We start from the raw sequence: 25,164 nt of genomic DNA, 5'->3' as shown, positions 1-25,164 counted from the left end.
TTTTGTTATTATTAACAGCTACATTATTGCCAAAGTTCTGAAAACAAAATATGTGGATCAGGTCTCATAAGTCAAGAAAGTCCTCTCCCCAAAGACTCCAAGAGGCAAGAACCAGGGCAGACAAATGCAGGCAGACAACTGAAGAGAGACAGGGAGATGACAAGAGGATGTAAATCGTCCTGGGAAGCCATGCTGTCAGCAGGCAGTGGTGCTGTGGCCTGACCTACCTGCTGTCAGGTTAGCACACCTTCCCCACAGCACCTACAGCACATAGGCATCACGGAAGAGTTTTAAGGACTGCTTTGAGAACAGATGACAGTAGTCTTGTGTAGGTTTTTCAGATCTTCCCACACTTAAAGGAAAGCATGTGAAAAATAGGTAAGTATTTGCTTTGTAAGCGGACGTCTTTCAGTGATGAAAAATTAATGGAGGTGAAAGATGACATCCTAAGCAGCGGTAAGGGGTGGAGATATGGGCCAGAAGGATCCACTAAAGGAAACTATAGGCAGCTTACGCTTGGCATGCTAGAGACACAGGAAGGCCAGAATGTATTCTACTGTATTTATACTAGAGTTCTGTATACAGCCACTCCTAGAGGGAAAAATGAGAAAGAAAATGTGTGTACTTTACAGGTGTAATGCTGATACGTGGGTGATGAGAACCATATAAATACATAGATAGGAGACTTCATTTAATCTTCTGCAAAGACAAAAACAACAGCAAAAGCTTCCTTACAATGAGAAATTGTACAAGGAGGAATAGCTCCCCAAGGGAAATAACAGAATCCTCCTCACTGAAGAGTTCACTCTATTGCACAGGATGCTAGATAATGTATTCTAAGGGAAAACCCTAGAAAGACAGGAAGATTAACTAATAGGGTAATTTGTCTTTCCCAGCTGTAATTTGTTTGACTCTAAGTAGTGAAATACTGTGATGCTGTCATGATCTTGTTTATGATGATTAAGGTAAGGAAGAAGGAAAAGAGGGTTATTCATACCACTCAGTTTTGGTCTCAACTGGCTAAATTAGATACGTAGCTGCACTAGCTTTCTGCTCTGTATAAGGGAGGAAAACAGAATTGTCCTTTCATGGGAACCTGCTTTCTTGGTCGACCAGCGAGGAATCCAAATTAAATTAGCCAGCTAATGCAAATGTCTAAGTTTTAACATATGACTACTGTCTTATGCGTATGTACTCAAATTAGGCCATACCAATCTATAATACTAACCCTCCAGGAACTTCAGGCATGTAAGCTGGCACATCAACTTATAGGAAAAGCACAAGTATTGCAAGACTTTTGTTTCTGTTTACATTATTTTCCAAATATATATATATATAAAGACCTATGTGCACTTACACACTCATTTAGACAAATACATATAATTTCTGCAATAAACTGCAAATCATTTCATATTCAGTTTTTTAAAGCTGATCTTAAAAAGCAGAGTAACAAAGCATTACTGGTTTGTTTTGCTAGTTGGTTTTATATATATAGTTGCGCTGTTGATGTCACTGAAACACACAGGATTTGAGAACCCAGTACTCTACAGACCTACAGCAAATGGCAGATGGTGCCCCATACAATTGATAGTCTAACCCAAAAGTTTTAACACCTGAAAAATCTGGCTTAATAAAGGGATCTGAAAGAACCCAACAGGAGCAGCTTGGTCAACAGTAGGAAATAACCACTACAATAAATTATGAAGTACTGTGCCAAAAAAAACGCAAGAAACTCTTTCCTGTTTCCAGCAGGAAAATACTTTTTTCATGTACCTCTGATATACTGAGTCAGGTTTAGCTCCATAAGCAGAACAAAAATCCGAGTTATTTCTTCCAAATGTTACATATTACTTAATGCAATTTTTAGAGTAGTTTAGAAAGTTAATGAAACCTTGAAAAAATGTTAGCATGCAGTATGTGTATGAGTCAAAATCTCTGAGCAACTGAATATCCTACCACATATAACACAATGATGCTTTTAGATTGCTCATGTGTCATTTTAAGGACTTTTCATCATGTGAGGGAAAAGGGAAAAATATATTATATGCAAATGTGTAACTGCAGAAGTATGAAAGGTGCTTGCTATGCATAGGAGAAGAAAGCCTTCTGTACAGCCCACAGACAACGGAGCAAGCTGGCAGCCTTCAGCATTTTACAGCTGTATAATGAGGACTGTAGGAAGCATGGTTGTGAAGTCTAATAAACTGTGTATTTTACAAAATTTGTGCACAGATTAATCATTTTAGAACTCTGATGCTGCCTTTATAACATGAACTTTTGGAAATAAAAATGTTTAACATCAGAAATGTATATTCAATCTAGTGATATAGATAACTCTTTGGCAATTATCCTTGCTGATTTCACCTACTGCTTGGATTTAGCCTGTGTGACTTTAATAAGAAAGGACACTGCCTTTTCAGTTTTAAGGTTAGCAGCCTTTCTTGGTACAACTTATAAGATGCTGCCATTAGAGAGCCCTGGGTGGCTGTTTGTTAGGATTAGAATAAAGTATGTAACATCACAGGCAACAGTAGAAGGGTAAAATATATTTTATGTTTGGCTTAAAGAATAATGTTTTCTTTTCATTTTTTTAATTGTTTTATTATTATTCTCCCTTTAGGTATCACCCACACTATAGAATATTAATTGATATTTGCAAGAGATGTGGGAAATAACTATTCTTTTGTTCAGGACTTTTTGAAAGACTGCTTGTCTCTAATCAATTGACTATTTCATCAGCATTCATTCTGCGAGGTCCCCAGGCAAAGACAGTGAAATTGGATGATCACTGTACACTACGTTACCAAGGGGGAGGCGGGGGGGTAGTACGGTAAGGCTTGTTGATTTCGATGGAAGTTTCAGGTTATGCTCAGGTGTACTGTATACAAGTATAAATAAATAATAAAATAGCCCTGGCTGTTTAACTGCAGAAATCCTTTCATTTATACCTTTCTATCATGAAAACAGAAAACGGCTGGTATAATCTTGCAGCTTTGATGCCCTGCTTGCTTTATTTGGTAGAGCGAAGCCTACAGTGCCAGTAACTGTAATCCAGGTTACAAAAGCAGACTTTGAAATATTGCCCCCTTAGGCCACTGCGGAGCAAGCATATGGCAGCACAGACCATGAGGGCCCCAGGGAGCGGGTACAGTTGAATCAGCTGGCCAGCAGTCCTCTCCTGGCTGATTCATGAGAAAGCTGTATTGACATCAGCTCCACAGGCAATTGCTGCTCTGTATTCACAAAGAAACCTCAAGTGCTGCAGATTCAGCAGCATACAAAGACAGGGGAACCAACTCAGGGCAGGGTGGGGAATGACCAATGCCAGGAAAAAAATAAAATAAAATAATGGGTTCTGAATTGCGTCTGAATCTCATTTTCCCAAATGTCAAGTGTGTCTGTCAAAGAGACGCCTAACACAGGCTATCTCAATTAACAGAGTTTGAGGACTATTGGTCTCCAGCATTCTAAAGCTAAATCTTTTGTGTTAGCAGAGTGATGTAAGTTATAGTAATCAAAGTTGCTATGAAAAAAAATACCACACAATTTAATTTTTTGACCTAGAACTTTCTAACTCATGGTTAGAATTTGTCTATGTTTCCTATAACTAAAAAAAAAGAGAGAATACATTCCAGTCCAATTCTGTGGTATTTCACAGAGCCTAAGTCTGGCAGAAATCTGTACTAGTCGGCTCTCTCTCATCTGTTTGCCACTTAGGAAATCATCCACTGGCCAGCAAATGGGCTTATGTCACAAGCATAGTTGTTTGGAGAAACAAAATGCATGCTTTCAAAGCCAACAAAACAAAACTACCACAGTTTTGAACATTCTTTTCTATAAAATGTGAAATTTGGAAAAACTGTGAGAAATGCTTGTTAAGAGTAGATTTAAAGTGGCAACCAAAAGAGCATGTAGCAGAAACCTGAGTCAAAGACTTATTTGCATATATTCACCGAACAGAAATATGACTGTGTGAAGTGTATAAATGAAAAGAACCACAAAGAACTTCAGAAGCAGAATATCTGCAACAAGAACAATATATAGCTGTGACTATGAGAAAGGAATCACCTGGAAAAATAACAGCAGGACAGATTCTTGTAGATTGCTTAGGACTAGAGAAGCAAGCACCTAAATGCCAAAATTTTCTTTGCTCTGCCCTCATATGGTCAACATGTGTCTATGTCTGTCTGTTCGTCCTCATCCTGTGAAACAGGAACATCACAGGAAGATGTAAAGGAGCTAGGACTTCAACTCTGGTCCAAATTAGCTTTTTCCTGATGTCACTTCACTATGCGTCATTTGCAAAACATTCCTTTGTGCAAAGGGAATGAATGTGTGCAAAAAATGGAAAAATTGTAACAAATTGCTGCCAGTTAATGGAGAGGGAAAAAAGGCAGTTTTTGTCTAAGAAACCACTGCACATTAACAGCTCCACACTTTGCACGGGTAGTTTAGAGCTTATTTCTAAGAACCAGGTAGTATCTTCAGAACTTGAATGTTCACATACTTGTTGCCACTAGTACGAAGTATTTTGAGCAATCCCAGTGATTTTAGCAATTTTGTGTAAAGTCAATGAACTAATTTAATACATTCAGGACAATATAGGTCAGTGCAACAAAAGGGTCAGACTATAAACCCCTAAAAAGCAATATTGTAACTTCATCTGTGGTCCTTGAACTCATCATGGTCATTTACGAACAATGTAAAAAGATAATGACATTTTCAAACAGACCTCGTGAGAAATGGAAAGTACAAAAAAATCCCAAAAAACAAACAAAAAACCCAAACAAAAAAACCCACCAACATACTCAGAAATGTTTATTCAAGGCTCAATAACAAGTAAAATTAGGGAGAATACTGTCTTGGTTTTCCTAATCAATATCCTAACCAATTACTGAAGGTTACTTATGACTCTGCTTTTGGAACCCTGTCTCAGCCACACAGAATGTACAGAAGATTTTAAAGACATGTACGCTCACTAAATATATCTTTCATGTAAAATGTTCTTCAGTACCACAGCTAGTGAATTTGATTATGCACAAGATGACTAAGTAAAGGAACAAGAAAACATGAAGATATACATTTTCTAACAGCTGTTGCCATATTTTAAAACATCTGCTGGTTTTTTTCCTTAGCTTTTGCACTCCCTTTGCATTTACCCTTTGGGCTAATTTGTAGCTGACCCCAGTAATATAGTCCTTTTACTCTACAATTTTGTGACAAACTATCATTGATTTAACAGTCATGCTCAGTGCCTTAAAAAATCAATGAATACAGAGGGGAAAAAAAACCCCAACAAACCAGTAAGACAGTGTGGTTGATCTTGATAACATTTCAGGTGGGGTTTTTCTTGCATCTTTCTAATTTATCTAGTTATTTTATCACTATTCATATCAGGTGTTGCATGTCGATTTCGTATTCAACAGATTTTGTTCTTTTCCAAACAATTTGTAACTGGAAGAGGAGTAATATCTTTAGGAGAACTGGAAAGAAAAGCTAGACCTTATACAGTGCGCTTCTACTATAAATAGATACACTAAATAATTCCAGTTTGCTTTTGAAGAAAAAATAAAAAAAAAGATTGAATTATTTCTTATTTACAGTAGTGTAACCAAGGGTAAACTTCGATCCAAAGGAAAACATTGCTAAGTAGATGTGCTTGTGCCAAAATTGGAAATTGATATTCTGACTTGCATGAAACCCTAAGCCTTTTCCAATAAAGACCTTTTCCCCCACTAAATAGTTTTCATGGAAACATTTAGGGACAAAAATATTCTAATCTTTCTCACACTGTTAATTTTTTCTAGTGTTAAAGGCAAAAGCATTTCTAGAGTAATGGCAGACTGGATTCCACTGCATGTATTTCAAGATGTTTTTTTTTTATGACTGTGAGGGGACTTAATATTTGGAGGTTATTAAAGTTTGTCTGTTTACCTTAATTCAGGCAAACTATGAAATAATTCTCTTCCCTTATGGCTTTTGTTCTTTTTCCATCTGTGTCCTTTTTTATTTCACCAACACGTTTGTCACTCTACTTCTGTCATCTTCTGTCTTTCAACATGACACTAGCTGTCTAAACACTCTTGCCTTCACTAAGAAGAAAATCAAGAAATTTCACTCCTCATCCCACCCCTGAAAAAAAGATCCTGCTATACTGTTGGGAAAAAGTATCCACTTTTGTTTCCATCATCACCTCTGCAGCACGCTTTCAGGGAAGTCATACATCTGTGCACAGCTAAGAAGGCAACACAGAAATAGAACATACTTGGGTGTAGTGTCTCTCTTTTTTAAAAAAAAAAAAACCCAAAAACTTTTTTCTTTTTTTTTCTCTCTGTTTTTTTCTTTTCTTTAAATAAGCTACAGATCCAGCTACAATTACCCTTATGGATCTTCTAAGATAACTCATTCATTTACATAATAAGCTACCTTCATTGCAGGCATATATACACATCTCAGACAAATGGGGGCAGGGGGGAAGTCATGGGGTTCTTCCACCCAGAAGCTTAGGTGAATCTCTTTTTAAAAGGTTTCAACTGGGTTTCATTACCAGTGCATCCCTGTACATCTAAAAGTGATTAAGCGAGATGTACAGACAAATGAAATTATTTCCTATTTGTGACATGCAATACTGTCACAATAAAATTATTGTACAGATTTCATTTTTTGATCTTTAATCCCTCAAGCAAATTAATATCAGAATTAAACAATTAAAGTACTAAGTTTCAGCAAAGAGCATATTCTCCATATACATTATTAGCTTTTACAACTAAATTCATCATTTTGGAGTTGGGGAACAGGGTTTACTACAGTACATTATATAGGAAATGTGTAAAAAAGAGAAAGGAATACAAGGATGAAATAAGGGAAAATTCAATTTAGTTCTCAAAACTTTTTCTGGAATGTGCTCCTCTCGTCAAAGAGAGAAATAATTTATTTTAAAATAACTCTGCACACAGTGTCGATACAACACCACTCAGTATGTGTGTGGGTGTGCGTTCTGTAAAGACAGCTGAAAAGTGAGCATCATTCCTACCGGAGATAACACAGTGTAATACTAATTGTCTTTGCACCAGGTAGTGGGAGGAAAGCCATGCAAATCCTTTTCTTTTGTTTTAATAGCGAAGCAGGACTTTCCAGATATCACTGATACGTAACAAAAAAATCTAACAGGCCGGATTGTGGTCATGCACTTGTGATAATTTCATATACTGGCATACACACACATTCATACATATCACACACACAAGGTTTGTACATACACCACAGTTTTCACATCCCCATAATGTGTCTTTCATGTCCTAGACAGTCATGCAAAAATACCACTGACGTTCATATAACGCATCTCTTCCAGCAAGGAATGTAACACCAGTGTCTAATATAGCTATTAGGAAAATCACACTGGGTTAAAACCTCAACATTACATTAGAGAATAATGACAGGTTAATGCATTCATCTGTATTTTATGCATTGCTTTCCACAGAGGTCCAAAAATAAAATACCTTGTCCAGCATCCCCATTACATAAGTACACTCTGTGTGTGTGTGTGTACACACACACACACACATGTATATATATATATATAACATATGACTTCCTCTTCTGTTTCAGAGCAGTCAGAATTTGTATAAGGATTTTCAGGAAAGAAGAGATTTAGTGGAACCTTTTATCCTGCATAAGAACACTGACTAGTAATGGCTGTGTTGTAGAAATGTCAAGGCTGAAATTAGCAGTGGGTGGAGATCTCTTTAAGGAGAATTAAGTAAGTGAATAATGGAAGTAAAATACTCTTAGTGTGGCAAAAAATAAAAAATATCCCTGAACTCTGAAAGGAGACAGTTTTCTTATAAACATTATAGAGAAGTAAAGTAATTTTAAGAGGACTAACAAAACTTAAAGAAACTTAAAATAGTTTATGGAGATTTAGTACAACTTGATATTGCTACCTGCAGGTTAAAAGAGGAAGGCAGAAGGAAACAGTAACAGCAACATTAGCGAAGGGGTAACAGTCTGATCTTCATCTTTCTAGCCTTGAAAATTGGTTCCAGCAGAGATTGCAATGCAGACTTGACTGCATATGCTGCACAGATTTTACAGTCAGTTGTGACCCGTGTAATGCAATGGCAAACATACTCTGAGTTCTGAGGTGACAGTTTAGAATTAGGTTTTGTTTTTCAACAAAAGTGCAAGCGTGTATATTTGTGCTTCCTCACAGAAATAGCCTGAAAATGTGCACCCCTAGGAATGTCACATAGAAAAATATGCAAAGTTCAGGCATCATAAGGGATAAATGTGCAAAACTGGCATAATTTCACTAATAAAGGTAATAAATGGTAGACCTCTTGGATAATCTATGACAATTTTCTATCTGTATTTGTGGTGTTAGAATAAACTCATTTTGGACTAAACTCTTCCATGCAGCCTAAGGATATGTAAAAATGTGGAACTACATGATTTCGAGGCAGTTCAGTGAAGAATTACTTCTCTTTCCCCCACCATGCTAGGGAAAATAGTGAAATGATATCCTCAAAAAGCCAGAGCTTTTCACTGTTCCAAAACCTGACATCTATGTCCAGGTACTGGTCATTTCTTCTACAATCTCCTACTGTGAAGTTTCCCCAGATGAAGTTTTATCTTCTAATGCATCTCTCATGACCATCTTTACATTTCCTCCCCCCTCCCTGCTTCACCCTAACACTTTTCCCAATTGTTTCACTTCCTCTATCTTTCATTAATGAAATTATTCATGTTTCATTTCCCCTCTCTTGCTTTCATTGCACTCTCACCATCTTTTAAACCTCATGTTAACCAATTCACTCGATTTTTATTCATCTGATCTTCTGACTAGTTTCCTGTCAATGTTTTGGATTGTTTTTTTTTTCCCCCTCATCTTCTGCACTGTGAATACTCCTTGGATAGAAGCCATATCTTTACTAAGGTTTATAAATATTGCTCATATGCACCGATACAAATTACTTTTAAAGCAGCCTTGTCTCAATATATATTCATTTTCTTTTTTCCTAGAATACCAAACAAGTCCCGTTCATATAAGGATTAACTGCTTTCAATTTCCTTTCATCCTTCTCCTATTTCCTCCTTTATTTTATTTTTTTCCCTTTGTTTTATTTAATTTAGCCATTGTATTGCCTAGAGCCTGGCAAAAATATATTCCGAAAGCAGGTTCGTATCATGTTTATGCTGCTGTGTAACTGAAAGTAACTTACAAATTAAACCTATGTTTTAGTAAAAACTGATGTGCAGGCTTGAAAATTCACATATCAGTTTTGGCACAAGCAATTCAATACAACCAAGATATGAAAATCTGTTGGAGAATTGTTGATTAAAAAAATGAAGGCTCGGGTATCACCTTCTAGTCAGCACACCATGCTTACATTTGAAAATGGCCTGGTACAACTAATTGTACTGAATGTGAGTGAGAGGATGGTTCTGGCTCCTTACATTCCTCTTCTTTTTAACTATATAAGACAGAATGGTGGTTTTGAAACTTTTTGATAGGGTGCTGCTTTATTTTACAAAGCGCCTTGGCATTCTTTCAATTATCTTGCTGTGACAGATGTAGACAAATTGCTGAAAAGCATGTTATGCTCAACCTAATAGTAAAAAAAAAAAACACATTAGAATTTACTCTGAATTTCATGGCCAGATTTTGATGTCTTTGCTTATACTGAACTCTGAAATTGACTCTTTTGGTTTAATGGGTTTACTTCCCTTTTGCTTTAGTGACAGCTACGGGTCTTCTGCACTCGATATGTTTGTGTCAGTAGGGACTGAGGACCTGAGTACATAATTACGTACCCCTGTAAGTAGAGATGTATACACTTGCAAACACAGAACACAGGAGAAACTATGAAAAAAGATTAAAATCTAATCTATTAATCCATGAGAAAATAGATTCACATTAATCTGGCAAAAATAATAAATATAAGTAAAACATATTAAGAAGATTATTTCCTACTCCTTTCGTTTTCTTTGTTTTCACACAGTTAATTTCCCTCTTCACCATCTCTTTCCAGAGGTTTCTCTGTTTTCCCCTTCCATCTTCCACACAAATCCTATGGCTAATTGGTTAAGTCCACTCTAGAGTCTAACCATCAATTCCCAGACAGAGCATCATTCATTTCAATGTTTTCGGCTGATTAGAGTTGCACTTAGAGGAAAACAAATAAGTATGTATCAACATACTGCAAGTGCTACATCTGTGTATGAAAATACACAAACAGATAATTAAACATCAACAAAATATCAATAGGATTAGAGTGTCATGTTGGAACAAATCTTGATAAATCCTTCTCAGTAACAATACTCTAAGTACAGCATCATAAGGGGAATATAAATTCAACCCGTTAAAGTGTTGTTGGACAAAGACAGACACATTAATACATCTGTTAGTCATTTTCTTACTACTAAGGGACTCCACTATTGTGCTGCAGATGAAAGCTTTGGCCAAGGAGAGATTTGTAAATATGCAAATTAATGCTAACAACATAATAAATATCTTATTATTCATCAACAACTCAACAGCATACTGGCACAGTTTAAACTGTGAGTAATCAAAGTTTGTTGATGTTTACACATACGTACCTACAACAGACATTTCTGGAACCGTAGCGTGATACGGACCATCAACAAACTCTGGGGCATTGTCATTGATGTCTTGAACCTTAATAATGAATTCTGAAGGAGGCTCCAGAGGTTGGTTTGTGTCCCTGTCGACCGCTTGGGCTGTTAGCGTGTATTCAGCTTTTTCCTCACGGTCAAGCCTTTTCATTGCATGAATGTCTCCAGTCTTGTCATTGATCACAAAGATTGTTCCAGCTCCATCTCCTGACAGAATATACTTGATTTTGCTGCTGCCAGGATCCAGGTCTGTGTGCAACTAAACAGGGAAAAAAAAGCACTTTAGAGACAAAATTTACACCCAGATTTTTTTTTTTTTTTTTTTGCATTGGTCTAACCATACATTTTGTCAAGCTATTCTTTTGTACTTTAAGCTTAGCACCAGTGATCCACATCTCAGCTTGAATACACAAGGATAGTAGGGATTTGTATACATACTAATCAAAAGTGAATGTAATCATAGGCATAATTAGACTTTCTATTTAAAAAGCAGCTGTTATATATATATATATTGAATCCCTGTTCTAAAATGTAAATGTCTTCAGAACTATTATCAGCCAAAATGAACAAGCACAAAATGTCCTTAACCTATTAGATCAAAGGGTGAATGAAGGATTAACAGTAATAGATATTTTAATCCATTTTTTTCTTTTTAGTTATTGCTTTCAGCTTATTTTCAGGTGACTGAAAAAGGCTGAACACTGGCATCTATGCAAATGTTGTAATGGACAGCATTCACAGAAATTTAGAGCCATATCATAACTCAGCTGTTAGCAGAACTTAAAGGATTCTAAGGTATTTATTCTAAAAGTATTTCCCCTAAAAAAACCCAACAAACAACATTTGTTAAAGCAAGTTTCCAGAAATATTAAAACCACCCTCACACACATCTTCCCATTCTCCTCAATGCTGCATTAGAAAAAAAAAATTAGATTCTATTTGGCTTTTCAAAAAACAACACAAGATTATTATAATCTGAAACAGTATGGGAAAAATAGAATTCTTCTTTACTTTGATTTTTTATTTGTTAATTAAAAGCCTAAACTGAAGAGCACTGGAGACAAACAAAGGGCATTCATTGATTCTGAGCCCACAAAAAAATCAAGTATTAAATATTGGATTATCATCACAAATTCTTAATTTGTGAGGGTGAGTGTACCAATTGGTGGACCATATGTATTAGGGTTGACACACTCAAAAATACAGGATAATAATTTAAATATACAGTAATAGTGCTTTAAATTCTATTTACTATAAAGTCCAACACAATATGAACAATAAGAAGTGAATAACATGTCATTAAAAACCTAACTTGCATTTATTATTATTTACCTCTGTCTCACAAGAAGTCTGAAGGAAATATGTACAACCTGTTTAGGACAGCTGCAACATGACTTACAACTACCACTAGACTTGCTCCTGTTTGCTTATTTTTTAGCAGGCAGTTCAACAGAAATTGTTGCTGGTTATGCATTGTACTCTTCAATGGATATCAGGGGTTGCTAGGGCCAGCATTGTCATTTGATATAAGAACCTGTATTGGGATATTAATACAGGTGTGGAAAAAAAGCCTTGTAACACCAGTTACAGCCAAGACACAAGTGGATTTTTATGTCATACCACAAGCAGGCTCTGCAGGTTTTTCAGTAGATAATGACTCACATACAGTTATATCTGCAAATTAGCTGTTCAGGAATAAGGGCTTAGAAAACTCATTAACAGCACCTTAGAAAAAAGGAATCTCAAATTGTTGCAACGAGCACAGCGGACAATGGCAGTCAGGTTTGATTTTCCAGATGATCTGGTTTATTATACATACAAAATCTTGGGCCGCCAGTGTATTCTCTGCTTTGCAATAACAGCAGAACTCCCACCAACTACAGGAGGTGTGACTTCACCCTCGGTGTTTTGCAGGGCAACACTTTATTACCACACCAGCTAACACCACATCATTGTTTTAACAAATTTCTAAAAGCACTTGAACTGTCTGTGAATTTGAATGACTCAATCCAGTTGACTCTTCCTACCCAGCCCACATGAGCGCACATACAGACATCAAGTGACAGCTGAGTCCTTTTTCCAAAAACTGAGTTTTTCTTTTTGTAGTTGCTATCAGCTTTTACTTGAGAACAATCAGTGCCATTTATTAACTATACTAAATCAGTTGACAGTACTTCCCTGTTGTTTGGTATTGCAGTTTTCTCTGCTCAGTAAGACACATTAATACATTTATTTTTATTTATTTTTTGCCTTAAAGATATTGTCCTTATAAGCAGAACTATAATCAATCTAGGTGTCAGCAACACAAAAAATTATTTCTAGGGTACCAGAGCCTGTCAAGATCAATCCAGAATCTGTTTATGTTTTAAACAGATTGTTTAAACACCTGTTTGATCCCTGGATAAAATCTATACTTTATTAACATTGCATATGAAGATTTCAGCAGAATATCCATAACTGAATTACAGTGATGTTTCACAACATTGTCTGGACACACACAACTCAGCAAAGCAATTGGGAACATCTCAGTTCACCCAACTACAGAGCCTTACAATGAAAACTATAATCTGAATTTCTAAGAAAGCACTGGCTGGATAAAGTAGATATCCCATATAAATACTTGAGAATGCTCAAAGATCTCCCAGTTTGCTATTTGCTAATAATAAGTAGGAGAAGCTGTCAGTATAATCTCTGGTGTAAATTTTACCCATATTATTCAACACAATTTATCGTTCATAAATCAGTTCTGGTATAAATTAATGTGGAGCTATAAAACCTTTACAGTGCTAGTAAGATACCAACAGTAAAAACAAAATAAAGTCTATGATTACTATTAATTGTTTCTTCTAATAAGTTAAAGTTCTTTGCATCAAAAGAAACAAATAGATATTGGTATTTGAAACCCTATAAAATAAAGGGATAAACATTAAACAAAAAATGGAAGAGCTAGAAGCATTTTATAATCTTAAATTTGGAACTGAGGCTGATTAGTGGAAGATCAGTCCTTTACCCAAAGATTAAAAAAAAATTACTATCATTTTTGCCACTATTAGTTTTTAATAAAAAATCAAGCTGTAAACATGGTGTTTACAGAAATGATATGTATACTTTTAAAGATGAACATTCAGACTGACAGATTAAAATACCTTTTCTGGGTTTTGAAGTTCTTACAATATAATATCAAAATATTATAATAAATAACTCACGGAAATATCCATTTTTCCAAAATCAATTCATTGTTTGGATTTAGGATTACATCATCATCATCTATTTACAAAGTTAAATCATGGAGCTGAAGTGAAACTCCAGACCAGAAAGCACAGTATTTTTTCCAAGTAATATTTTCTCTCTTCTACCAGATGTGAATGATAATTTACAGCAATCGTCAAGCTTCAGCAAGCTGTGTTCATGTGAAGGTTAAAGATCATTAAACACATAATTATATAGGGTCTAGGTGAATGATAGAGAGGCATAATGAATATGATAAATGAATATCGGTTTCTGCTGAAAAAGCCTGACAAATGTTGTAAATTTGAAACTGGTTTCCACACCTGTAGCTTCATTTGTTGTGCCTGTGCTTGAAAGCTGACCTCTTATTTTTCAGAAAAATATTGAGAAAGGTAAAAAAAATTCTATTTAAATAAGGAGACACCTATAGCTAGCCCCTATGTCCCACTATGAGACAGCAGCCCAAAACAAACAGAAAAGCGTGTTTACTGGAAAACTTAATCATGTTCAACTCACTTCCACTGCATGAGATTCAGGTAATCAGACTTCAAAGGAAGTGAAATCTTCTTCCTCCACCACTGCCCTGGCTGTGGGGCTATAAATTCAACCATCTCTCTTCTTTAAAGTAGCAGATGCAACCCCATCACCCAATTCCATGCCTGGATTTACGGCAACAAGAGAGGTTTTGGATCCTTTCCTAGTTTTAATGGTGATGCAGATGCCTTGTATTCATACCCTACTAATGGCTCCCATGCAGCCCTCGCACAGGTCCGTTCCTAAAAAATGAATTTCATCCAGAATGAACCCTCTGAACACTGCAGTTTCTAATTATTATTACTTCCTTTGCAATTCTATGTTATAATACAGATGATAACCAAAGAAGCCAGTATTAATAGGTAAAAGCATACACAGCGTACTTCCACAAAACTAACATTATTTTCACTAATAACAGATGCATACTTAAAAGTACTGCCAACACACTATTCAAATATATAACATATATTTATAGTCTCCCACATAAATACATTACAAAAATGCATAATTACAATCAGTGCAAGAGAGATTGCGTGGATGAAACTCATTCAAGGAGACTCTATATGCTGTAGATGTAAAAGTACTACTCTGCAGTAAAAAAACAAATACATGAGCACGTTACACTGGTACTAAATTCTTCCATTCCACAGGTATTTGTTCATCATATTTTTAATCACATTTTCTTAACAAAGACTTACTTCAAAACTACGTATGCAGCCAAGAACTTAATGTGTGGACGAAGGCTGAAGAAGCTCCAAGCTAGGTTTGGGAAGTGCTTTTGAAATTCTGAGTATGCAGAAAGATTGGTGAGTATCTTCTGCAGATGGAACCCATCTCACCTGCTCTCAGTCAGCTACCTGGCAAATCATCAGTAGTCAAAACAACAGCTTGCTCAGCGCAATGAATTTCATGTTCAAGCCATGTGTTCACCATCAGGGAAGTACATAATGCACTTGGGTCTGGTCTGTGCCCAGCACTAGCAGAAAGCTGTTGACTGCCCTTTGTAGTGGGATTAGGCACGTCCAAGTCCTCTCCAGGCGTGGTGTTGATGTACAACTTGATACAGACTAGCCAGTAACAATATGCATTGTGAAAGAGAGGATTTGTAACCCCAATTTCCTCATATTAGTGAAAAGGTATATATATGTCAATAAATCACAAGAGGGGGGAAATCTGCATATTATGAAAATGCTCCTGCACATTTTTAATTAAGAGAAGACAAGGCAGCATTCTGTAGTTGGGTTTTTATTTAAGTTTGTTAGAAAGTAATTAATTCATCCTTGTGTAATTACAAGGGAATTACCCCTTACTTGTTTCAAGGGAAAATGTATAATCTGCTCTTAAAACTTCATTTTAAAATTTGCATCATTCTTTTACATTCTAACTCTGGATTTTTTTTTAAGGGATTAACTAGTGCATCACCAATCTTCACCTGATGTTATGCAGATATACACACAACACACCAACATTTTCCTAATGCTCCAGGTTCTTCTATTATTTAACTGTGCTTTGAAATAATATTTCTCATTTATGAGGCAGACCCCATTTAATGAACTTTGAGACAGAATTTTCAGCTTTCGTGACTCTTCTCCAAAACTGCTGGGTTCTAAGAAGCTATAGCTAATTTTGTGAAATCATGGAAGGATTTTAGTGACTTTTACAATCGTTTATACATATATCAGTGCTTTCAAAAAAACTGTACTGCACCTGACTCATCATATGATTCTTTCTGTATGTGACTTTGCAGGGTGGTTTTTTTTCCCTAAAATATGAACATCATTAGGTGTTACAGAAGGTTTCTGTGTGTATTGTTGACATGCTCTGACACATAATGGAAAATGAGCACGTTTATTGATGACCCACAATTTAAAAAGCCATTCATAATTAAACTATTATAGATAGATTCAATTCATTTGCACACAACGCAGAATTAATAAAGTGAATGTAATTTCAATTGAATAGACTCTTTCATTTTCTCCATGGATAGGCTGATCCCATCTCTAGTAATGGGAATTATAGCTGCACAATGGGGGAAGAAGAAAACCAAATATTCTGCATTATTATTCAGGGTAATGACAAATTGGGGCACAGACTTGATGTACCTGACATAATGTCAGTACTTGGAACACATTCAGAAAGGAAACAGACATGTCCATGGGTGACAAAGGTTTCATTTAAGATATGAGAATCATGTAACTTGGAAGCCTCTAGAGTAACTGTCAAAAGACATTACTGCTCACACTTCTCAGCTGCAGTTTCACAACCATATTCAAAGAGAATTAAAGCAATAATATCCCTAACACTTTCATTTAAGAACATAATCTCTGCTTTTGTCTGCCTCAGTTTCCTACCATGTCATTTGAGTATCTTTGATTCCAGATGGCTTCTTTTATGTTTCTGTTTATTCTTTGCTGTTGCTTTTTTATTCTATTTGATTTGCTAATTTTGTCTCTGTTTATATTCATGCTGCAACTGTGCACAAACTGCTTTCCATTGCTTACCTTTTGGTATCATAATACACTAGAGTGAACTGCTTTTAAAAAACTGGAGACAAGATTGGATCTAACTATCTGTTTGTTCTAATTCACTGATTATGACCAACTGATGCAAGAAAAGAGCTGAGGAATGTGACTGAACCCTGATCCAAGTCATTCCTGGTTAGAGCACCATTGGTCCTTTCTGTACGTGTCATGTATTGCCTTCCTCACCAGTCTGAATTAATAATTTATATCTATTTTCACTCAGTGTCTTGGGAGAAGAGATAGATACACTTGTTTTTACAGATGGGATGAACAGAGGAAGAGATAAACCCATGTTTAGTCTCACAAAGATATATATTAGGAAAAACAGTCCAGCCCATAGGACTACCCAAGCCATTCCTAAAGAGCTCTACATATTTATCTCCAGTTAATCACAGTATTAATTTTTAATTAGAATTGTTATGTATTGCCAGTGTTGTTTCACAAATTTTTTTTCTGCCTGCCAGGGGAGCTAGGAATCAGGAAAACATGTCCCCACATGCAAAGTCTTCCCCAAATCCACAGTCACAAGTTCATCTTCAGGGGCTGTGATCGCAACAAGGACCAGGTAATTTGTTTCTACTCTTTTCTATCTTCATTCCAAAGCATGGTCTCAGGTTGATTTTTCTGTATATATTTCTTATGTATCTTGCTTCTTCTGAATCCTTATGTTAAGCCAGAAGATAGCTAAAGCTTTCTGTTTTCCTAGTTCTAGCCTTGGCCCTTTCCATTTGGGAATACCATCTGTCTTCCCTTCTGTCCTGAGAACACGGCCACCACATATGACCTGTGTCCCACCACAGCTTGGACTGTTGCCTTTAGTCACTGCTTTCTGCAGCTATTTAACGCCCAAGTGTCCTGTGTTAAGTGGCCTCAGATGGCTGACACCTTTTTGTAGTTGGCTTTCTGCCTAGCTTGGAGTTCATGTAACTATTTCTCAACCCAGACTGCTGTTCCTTTCTTATGTTCCAGCAGACACTGCTCCTGTAAAAAGGTCTTGATTTTTTAACCCAACTGTTTCTGATACTTGGAAACGTGCAACGAAGTTGTGTCGTGTTGCCAAAGACAACTCCTTTCCCATCTCATTTACTTCTCTATTATTTCATCTATAGTATACTGTGGTTCACCACAGGAGATCTGAAAGCTGGATATAGAGAGCCTCAAAAATTGCATGCAGTGTTAGTCTTGTAAAACATATTCTCTCCTCTGTGTTGGTTTTTGTTGTTGTTGTTTTGGGTTTGGTTTTGTGTTTGGTTTTTTTTTTGGGGGGGGGGGGGTTGGGTGGAGGGGGAAAGTATCCGTCTGTCACCTCCTACTGTTTGCGGTCAAGCACTTATATTAACAATTCCAGTGCTTCAGGCATTATAATTAACAGTGCCTCCTGCACTTGTCACTTTTCCCAACTCGGTAAAATAGCAGTGAAATCATTTACTCTCTCCTCTATCTTGTCAGTCTTGGACACAAACTATGCTGCAGTTTCTACTACCTGTAAGATTGCGTGAAGTCTCCCAACACAACTTCAAAAGTGTTCCCTTTTGGCTTTCAATTTTACTGCCAGCAGAGACTCTCTTGCTGCTCCTTCCTCAATATAGGCAAAAGATGGGGAAGGCTGTAAAAAAACATAAGCCACAAGAATTTCCCATTCAATGTGCTAGCCACAAGTCTGGCAGCTCCTATACACCGAATCCTTCTCTTTTGTTCCTTTAATAATCATCATCTTATTCACAGTGTTCTGAGCTTTTCTTCCATGTTGTTTGAACTGTATTTTTCCTTTCCTCTTTAAAAGCTTATTATAACTTGCTAGGCTTCATTCTCAGGCACAGAGTACATTACACTGGAGCACTAAGACCTCTTTGTGCTTTTCAAATTATTTTCTCAAGTGCATGTCAGAGCAATATCTTATAATACATACTCTTAGGATTGCAGAAGAGGAATAAAAAAGTTAATCACTACATACCCGCAGCAGTAAATTGGAAGCTGCTTACAAAATCTGTCAAACTAGACAAGCTATAGCCTAGATCAGCAAAGGCAGAAAGAAGTACAATAGGCCATTGTGGTCAAAGGTGACAAGATATTTCTATTTATTTAAGCATATTTAAGTTGTCACAATTTTACAATCCTTCAAGGCTCTTTTTTTCAGCTGCTTTTACAACCCTGGCTTCTGATCACGCTTTGCTCACAATGATGAGGAGGAACCCAGTGATAATATATTTAACCTGTCTTCCTTCTAATAAAAGAATTTCAAATCCATGCAGAATGCATTCTGTTACTTAATGCCTTCTGTTATTTAATAATATTTAATAAAACAAACCTGAAAACATTAAAATACCTTTTTTTGAGGGTAATTTATCAAAGTTGACTGCTTAGCAGACTTCCATGTCTGAACATAAGGAAGCAAGTACTGTCTAAAACCACATGATGTGTAAAGCTGGCAGTGCAAATAGAAGGCTCTTTTCTAGCAATTGGCTGTCAAACACATCTACAGTGCAGAAATATAAACATCAGCTACGCAGCCAGCTTTGAGCTAAAATTGAAAACCGTTGAGAAGGTAACAGAGTGAAATAAAGAAAACTAAAAAATTAAGTTGTGAGTACTCACATATTGATTATCTTATGAACTATCTGCTTATATGTGACAATATAACTTTAGAGTACTTACAGTAACCTGTGAACTGTGCACATGGGTGCAGTATAATTTTTTTCTTACTAGAAATGTTTTTCAAGTTACTTGGAATGTGGAAATAAACACAGCTAAGAAATGCTACAAAGCAAATTCCTTATGAGATGTCAAACAAAACATTAGTTCTTCAGTTACCATGCTTGCAGTTACATAGTAACATCAGTGTCATACATCAGAATAAGTACATACAACATGAGGATAATTTGATTATTTTTTGCCATTTTCTTGCAGTTAGATGTTTATTAGTGATAACTCGTGCAGAATTATAAATTATTCAGAAGAACCTGGTTGAAACTAGTTATTATGACTTCATACAGTTTCATAAAAAATTATTTGTCACATCACTAGTGTGGTTTTCAAAGCTTCCTAATGTAATTTCCCATGCATTTCCACTAAGTCATGCATTCCTGTGAATTTCTTTCAAACTCACTTGCAAAGGTTACGTCTCTCATAATGCGATCAATTTGCAATACCATTAAATTTGAAATATTTTTTTAAACCACTAGAGAGAGATCATAGCTTCTGCCTTTGTTAATGCTTTTCTCAAAGAATTGACAGAGAACACAAACCATTACACACAGACAATATTAAATATGCAGAAAGAAACAACTGTGCCAAATCCAGCAAGGTTTGATATTTATTAATGTTATTACCTCTGATTGTCAAGCAACTTGTGTGGAGTCTTGCAGTCCCCTTTCTCAGTTATTCCTGAGACTTTAGTCTGCATATGAATTACTACATTCTTTGGCATATCAGATAACCTGACCTGTTTCCAAGTCGGAAAAAGCAATGCTGTGAGTATAAGCGTGGGCATCATTTTGGAGTATTTATGTCATTAGCTGTAAACACCTAAGCTGCCCGTGTTTCAAAACATGCAAAATTTGGGGTCAATGTCCCATTAAAAAGAAACCCTGGTTCAGCACGAATACAGACAAATTGTATACAAATCAGTATCACAAAAACTGTAAGTGTGTAACATATGTCAATCTCAGAACAGCCAGAATCCATACAGACTTAGCAATGATTTAGTCTAGACCTTTATACAAATCGTCTGAGCTCATGGTGAAAACTACTGTGGGAGGCTGCAGGAGACATCTGTACTAATTTAATGACGGTTGAATCACTGTCAGTTTTCTCTACCCACACAAGCTTGGTAGTGCTCGTATCACTCTGTGAGCACAGAACAGCCAAAACCCCATATGGTCCTCTCACCATTCAGCTGTTCTTTGCGTTTCTCTAATGGGACATTCTTCTTAGAAAGAGAGGTGAGCAGCCATCATGTATTAATATCTTTTGGGGTTGCGAGCAGCAGAGAAGATGCATGATACACAATAGACTGAAGTTAAGAGGCAAAGAAACATTATGATTTCTCAGGACCTCTTCTCAAACAATACACGTAGTCCCCCTCCTCCGAAGAACTGATTATTACGTTGCCCCCTAGAAAATATAATGGCCATAAAAGGAACATCAAAGGAGGGAAAAGCTGCATAAGGGAGATCCTTGAAGATCTCCAAGGGCATTGCTGAGGTTTTTCTAATAAATGAGTTCAGGTACCTTTTGGAAGGGCTCAGGAGAAAAAGAAGGAAAACCACCGAAACTTTAAAAATATGAGAAAGAGGTATAATATTAAGAACTAAAGTTTTTGAATGAGCCAATTCATACTCTAGGTAAAAGAATGACACATAATCCAAATATCAAATGTACATTCCTGCTATTTATCTGAAAACTCTACTGAGAGAAACAAATGACAGCTGGTTAGCTGGGCAGCTGACAACTGCAGACTCAGTACTCATCTATAAATAATGATTATTAATTACTTGTAATACAGTAACACATAGAGGTCCTTGTTGGCACAAGGACTCTGTTATAATCTGTGCTGCAACCTTCACTGAGCTTACTTCACTGTCCTCTGCTTACAGTGAAATACCAAGTGGCTTTTTCCCCTCCTTCCTTTCTTCTGAAAGAGGGACAAGGAAGAATGAACCCAAAGTACATAATTTTAGAAATTAATTTCTAAGACATTGGCTAATTTCTACAATTACCACTTACGGCTTCAGTAGGATTCAAACTCATGGAAAAAATGGGGCTGAATTCTTGCATAAATTTCTAGTCCAAAAATGGTATTTTAAATTTTTTTTTAGAATTTTTAATAGTTTTAATGGTTTCGGGATCTGATATAAGACCAAGGAACTCAGTAGGAGCCTGTATCAAATTTCAAAGCACGCCAGACAAAACTCTTTATCTGAAACATGTAGAGAATAAAGATACAGAACCAAACAAACTCCCCCCAAAAAGACAAAAAATCACAACTGACATCTAGTTATCAATTTGGATTATGACTCCATAATTTATAGTCCAACTAAATTCAGAATTTACCCCTAACCTACAAGCTTATTTTTTATACTTTTCTGATAACTAATAGGTCATGTATAACTGATTTTCACACAAACTAGATAAATAATGAGATCAGCAATTATCTGACTGTGAGATAATAAAGTGTTGAAAATAGCAAGACCTTGAAGTAAAGTAAAATATTTGAGATTATTTATCAAGTCAGTAAAGCTGCCTTTTCACATTTACTTAGGATATAGGAGATGGAATATTTTGTTTGCCTATGGAGATGGGATCATTGGGTATGTAAATGGACATTGATAGCCAAGTTAACTGAAAAGATAATCTGCTGTATCACATTCTTCAACAAAATATTAGCAGTATAAACGCACTGTTGCTCAGTTCTGTAACAGATATTCTGACACAAAACTTGATACAGTTAAACATATCTTGGCTTATCAAATGTTAACTCTGTTTTGACACAAATCAGGATCATGCCTACTCAAATATCACAATCAGCATGATTAAACCAAACTTTTTTCCCCACCCATACTAAAAATTCAAAGCCATATTTAATATCTCACCACTGACCACAATTGGTTTCTGAGTTTGTGTATTTTTATCAGTGGGACCATAATTCCCTGTCTCAACTATGCCAATTCCACTAACAGGTAGCTTTTCTCAGAAAAAGACAGAAGCCCACAGGACAAGAATGCCTGGAGCCATAATTTTCTCCAGTCTGGTGCATAACTACTTCTGATTATACAGCATCGATGTTAGCAAGGTGGCTAAACAGGGAAGCCCCATGAATTCTCCCATCTCCTCTTCCTTTTCCATATGTGCTATGAGAGTGTGAGATAATAGTAGAAGTTTCAGCATTATTTTAAAGAAAAAAATAATTAGTTAGAACATAACCCTGCCCTTCTTTGCCAGCACAAAACCCAAGCAATTTCAATCTGGCAAAGAGAAAACACACAGAAGTTTTGGAGGACTGCAACACCTACATTGCCTGTATGGGATAGAAATTCATAAGAAAAGCAGAGTCCCTGAGCAAGCCATATATTCTGCTGTTGTTTCATATATTATTGATCTGCAGGTTTAACAAACAGTTCCAGGTCTCAAAGAATCCAGACTGGCAAATTCTTAGGTTTGTCAATTGTTACAAATAGGTCATGAACAGTCCCTTACATGTGAGTCACACTCATGGAGATTGTAGTGTAAATAAGTATTGCTGGAAATCACCATGTAAAGATTCGGTTCCACTTCTGGACTTGCAAATACCATGGATTTCTTACAATTGACCTGTAACTTTAAACCTTTGTGTGCTGTTTGCCAGCATGGTCAGTCTCTGCTCAGTCCAATTCTGTTTAGATGAACACTACATTAATTTCAGTCCTTCTGTAGACCTGAACAGAATGTATATTTGCAAGCCAGAATTGAAGATAGTAGTGATGTTGTATTATATACACTGTACTTATTCTTTATACCATGAAAAAGAATTTCAATATAAGAGTTAAATAGTTAGAAGTCTGACATCTGTCCTTTACCAATAAAAAGGAATGAGATCATGCAGAGCAGGTGATGGATAACACAGAAAATGTGAAAAGACTGTAAAAAGCCTCCATCTGAATTATGCTATATTGTCACCAGGAAAAAAAAATCCTCATATTTCAGCTTTCTTCTATTTGCTAAGATATGTTCCAAAGGGATAGTGGTAGTGAAAGTCAAAACCAAAACATCAGCCAGTTTGGAGGATATAAACAACCACAAAATAGAAATATCTAGAGTAAAGTAATGGGAAAGCAGGAAGAAACAAAAAAGAAATAAATACCAAGCATATGGCTCCTAAAAACACATAGGAAAAAAGTTACATGACTGTTAGGCAATTTAAATCTTGCCGCAGAAAATGAAGTTGAGAATATTTAACTTCCAGATGCCAGTTCATTGATGACAATATGTTTGGTTTGAGGTTATTTGGTTGTGGTTTTCTTTCTTTTTCTTTTTTTTTTTTTTTTTTTTTTTGTGTGTGTGTTGTTGTTTTTGTTATAAAAGACAAATAAAGCACAGCCTTACAAATACCTAAAGCAAAAAAAAGGAAAAAGCCCCTAACAATCTATGTGTACTTGTGATAATATTCACTTTAAGGGTTACTTGGAGAGTTTTATATTTGAGAAATACATTTTCTTTCTTTTTTCTGTCTACAAGAGATTGACAATTACTGAATTTTTAAGCCTGTGTGGACAAACATTGGAGAAGCAGTCCCACACCATCAAAGGGATGGGGGAGTTGCTTGATAGGAAGAAGCTCTTTGAGAGATCTGCATGAGAAAAATTAGAATACCAGCTAGTTAAAAATCAAGGAGTATACAAGGAATTACATTCCTGAAAGGTGACCCACAAGTTGTTTGCAAAGATAACACAGATTTCAATAGCTTCTTTGACTGCAGGTGATACCTAAATGAATGGATACAGAATATGAGATCAATAGAAAACCTCATGTTTTTGTTGGTGTTTTTCTGTCCACAAGTACTACCTGATTTGGATCTCATTATATTCAATAGTGAGTGTATTTCTTTGCTAAGCATACTCCCAAACCTTATTTATTCTGCCCGGAATCTTACTGCCAAGCTCATTTCTTCTTACTCCCTGTGGCTAAAGCTGTCTTCTGACCTGATTCTCTTCTAGAGGTGACACTTTATATTGATAGCCCAAGCAAAGACAGTCATCATCAAACTGGCTGTGTCATTCAGCCCCGGGGCGCAACGCTGAGAGCGATCACACATCTTGAATATCAGCAATTCACTCACAGCTTTGCACAAACTAGAGATAACCTTTTATTTGTCTTCCTACAATCAAGGTAATGTTATCATTATTTAACAATTAATACTTGGCCATCATGTACATTAATCCACAATTTCAATGTGTCACCACAGTAATGGTAGGACCGTCACTACACCATTTCAAAGCAAAATTTTTTTTTCCTATTCTGCTGATGGGGAAACAGAGTCACAGAATAAAGAGGCCCAATATTCAGAACAAGCTGAATAGCTGAAGGTCCTAAGGATAGCTGCCCAAGACCACTAAGAAGCAATACCCAAACTACCAGCCTTGCCCTTGTACCTGCATGTATTTTTTCACCTCTAATTTTTTGGACAACGATGACTCAGTGACACTCACTTCAACCATCCACTTGCATTTTACTGAAAAGGTGATTTAGGAAACAAATATAGGTATGGGAA

The 25,164-nt window shown here is 36.2% G+C and overlaps 1 protein-coding gene across 3 annotated transcripts in view; it reads right to left on the bottom strand.

Annotated features, from left to right (window-relative positions):
• The window catches only part of CDH8 (cadherin 8), a 214,074-nt gene that overhangs the window by 86,894 nt on the left and 102,016 nt on the right, over window positions 1–25,164 (bottom strand). For all 3 annotated transcript variants that reach the window (XM_055726966.1, XM_055726965.1, XM_005432348.3), the window contains exon 3: window positions 10,600–10,894. In XM_055726966.1, coding sequence (XP_055582941.1) covers window positions 10,600–10,894 — 295 coding nt within the window. The remainder of the gene's footprint in view (window positions 1–10,599; window positions 10,895–25,164) is intronic.

Source organism: Falco cherrug, chromosome 14 (assembly GCF_023634085.1).
Source record: "Falco cherrug isolate bFalChe1 chromosome 14, bFalChe1.pri, whole genome shotgun sequence".
NCBI classification, from domain to species: domain Eukaryota; kingdom Metazoa; phylum Chordata; class Aves; order Falconiformes; family Falconidae; genus Falco; species Falco cherrug.
Note: the sequence above shows the minus strand (reverse complement) of the source record. Positions and strands in the feature narration are given on the sequence as shown.